The sequence below is a fragment of the Gloeophyllum trabeum genome (genome assembly GCF_000344685.1).
Source record: "Gloeophyllum trabeum ATCC 11539 unplaced genomic scaffold GLOTRscaffold_00333, whole genome shotgun sequence".
Lineage (NCBI taxonomy): Eukaryota > Fungi > Basidiomycota > Agaricomycetes > Gloeophyllales > Gloeophyllaceae > Gloeophyllum > Gloeophyllum trabeum.
This window is the reverse complement of record NW_006920741.1, coordinates 1-2,371: the sequence shown is the minus strand read 5'-3', so window position 1 is coordinate 2,371 and position 2,371 is coordinate 1. Positions and strand designations below refer to the sequence as shown.

At 51.8% G+C, this 2,371-nt stretch overlaps 2 protein-coding genes across 2 annotated transcripts; one reads left to right on the top strand and one right to left on the bottom strand.

Moving 5' to 3' along the window:
• Positions 1–952, top strand: GLOTRDRAFT_101857 (uncharacterized protein; the record flags this gene model as incomplete). Its single annotated transcript, XM_007873568.1, is given in 6 exon segments — positions 1–199; positions 259–454; positions 474–533; positions 591–629; positions 716–753; positions 855–952. Coding segments are annotated over 2 exon segments (337 nt in total), but the record flags the coding sequence as incomplete, so codon positions are not given.
• GLOTRDRAFT_134612 (uncharacterized protein) lies at positions 543–983 on the bottom strand (the record flags this gene model as incomplete). The annotated part of the gene is made up of 2 exons (XM_007873567.1): positions 543–731; positions 795–983. The coding sequence occupies 2 exons, from the start codon at positions 981–983 to the stop codon at positions 543–545; spliced, it is 378 nt and encodes a 125-aa protein (XP_007871758.1).
• Between the last annotated feature and the right edge of the window lie 1,388 nt (positions 984–2,371).

Below are 2,371 nucleotides of genomic sequence, written 5' to 3'. Positions count from 1 at the left end.
GCTCAAGTCCAACGTCTTCCGTTCACCTCGCATCGTACCTCCTCGACACAAACCGACGCGCCCTCCAAAGCCTGACCCTGGTGTAGGTGACTTGTGGTTGCGAACGGCTGACTTATCACCAGCAAACGCGTTGCTCTTTCAGCACGGAGACTTCGCTAGCGAACTCGTTTTTTGCGAGATGTTTATGCTGCGTATACCAGTGAGTACCACACTTGTTCTGCTGCTATAGCACCGCTATGGACAATTACTCACTATTAGCTTTCGGTCCTGCTCATACGGAGCTCCTTTGCGCCTGCGACCGCCTTTAGATGCCTTGCTTGCTTCCATGAACTCTCGGCACTCTTCGATGCTGCCAAATCCAAACAGGCCCAGGATAGCCTGTTCGGTGGCTTTTGAATCGCTTAGCTGGGCACCCGCGACTGGCGTTGGAGAATGCAGGGGAGGTGCGGGAGCGTTTCGAGCGGGTGAGGGTGTCAATACGTTAGGCGGAACAAGGTTCGCAGTACTAGTGGTGGGCACCCAGGGTCCCGACGGTGAGTTAGTCATATTGTTAGCTCCGTGTTGCTGGTCTGACGGAATGGTTGGCGAAGCATATCCACTGGGCTGGTGAGGAGGAATTGCGGGTTCTGGTAAGAGAATTGCATAGCAGGCGCTGGTGGCGTGTACATGGGGTTGCCGGCGTATTGCATCTGGAGCTGAGCATGTGCCATGGCAGTTGAGAAGGAGGGATACTGGAGGAGAGTTCGCATAACGGTGAGTCCTATATGCTTGTACGAGCTCTCAATCATACTAACCTGTATCTCGTTCATTCCCTGGAACGGGTTCATCGGGTCAAGCGCCGGACATTGCTGAAGAAATCCTGGCGGAAGGCTAGGAAATGAGACTGCTGCCTGCGTATGGCTAGAGTCAGGGTGGGGCGCGTCTGCCTCTCCTAACGTGGATGCCATTGCGCGCGAGGGGTACGACGGAGGTGAGCTCGTCATTACAGTTGCACTGTCGCAGTATTTGAGCAGCCTGCAGCGGTAAAAAAAGTTCTGGTGAGTGATCATTGTACCTGTAGTTCAAGATCTGGATTGACAGGTGTCCTCAGCCTTTGATTTTTGCGACGACAGCAGCCCTCATCGTAAATCTCGGCTGTGTGGCGTCGATATTGGGTGTAGTACCAGTACTAGTACTACTAGTATTGCTAGTCGGTGAGTGGTTTCACCAGTCCCACTTTGTGCTCAGCCAATCTTACTTACTTGCCTTCTCTCTGATACAGCTTTTGTCCATTCCCTGTGGTAGTACGAGCTGGTAGAGCAAGATCGAGGATGATCATGTCGGTGGCGTTGTTACTGTATTTAGATATTGGATGCACATATACGGATGTTATGTAATCAATCTGATTGTCCGAATCTCGTCGCCCCGTGAACCGTAGGCTATTCTATGCACCACAAGACAGTCAACGTGGCTTACGGTCCCAAGCCCGTGATACCCAATCTATCCCCCACCAAGATGTTTAAGGCGAGAACGTCTCGCCTATGAATCTTCAGGTACAGCTTGGCCAGTAATATCAGGTGTGGATACTTTGAGACATGGGAACGTTCTTGCAGCTATCTACTGGCTAGACAACAAAGGTATCTCAGTCTGCAGATAGTTCGTGACAACTTGGTCATCCAGGCGCCTATCCACAGGTGGGATAAAGTGCAGCAAACGCAGTGAGTCCTAAGGTCAGGGTAGCATAGCAAATCACTCCCAGAGCATATTTTATATGAAAACCCAGACCTTAACCAACCCGGGGCCGTTCCCCCCCCCCCCCGGACCCCCCCTTTATCGATATCCTGTAAACCATACCCTAACCACCTCACCCTAACCCGAACCTTAACCAATCGGGGGGTTCCCGGACCCCCCACTTACCCTAACCTACCCAAACCCAAACTTCCTAACCACCCCTCCGCAGTGCGAAGAAAAAATATACAGGAAGTAGGTAGAACATTGGTACAAACCAAGAAAAAACACAGTCGTAAGGATTTGAACCCAGATCCACGAGCCACAGCCGCAACGCAGACCCGCTAGGCCACACAGCAGACGCTTGTGCAGCCACAAGGGGTTATACATCCAACAGTGCTGACTTGTCTTAGTCAGCAAGCCGTGGGATTGCTTTTTCGAGGGGTCGTATTGCCCAAGACGGACTCAGGGGCGGCGCCAACAAGAGCTACAATAAGTCCAATAATTTTGTTGAGGCTGCTGCTCACGTCAAATACATCCTGCCTGTCAGATCAGGTATCAGGGCATTGTGCTTCTGTGTAGCAGATATAGACACTTACCCTTCAAACTCGGAGGACCGGCTCGCGACATTCGGCACCTACGAACACGTCGACATTAAATTTCG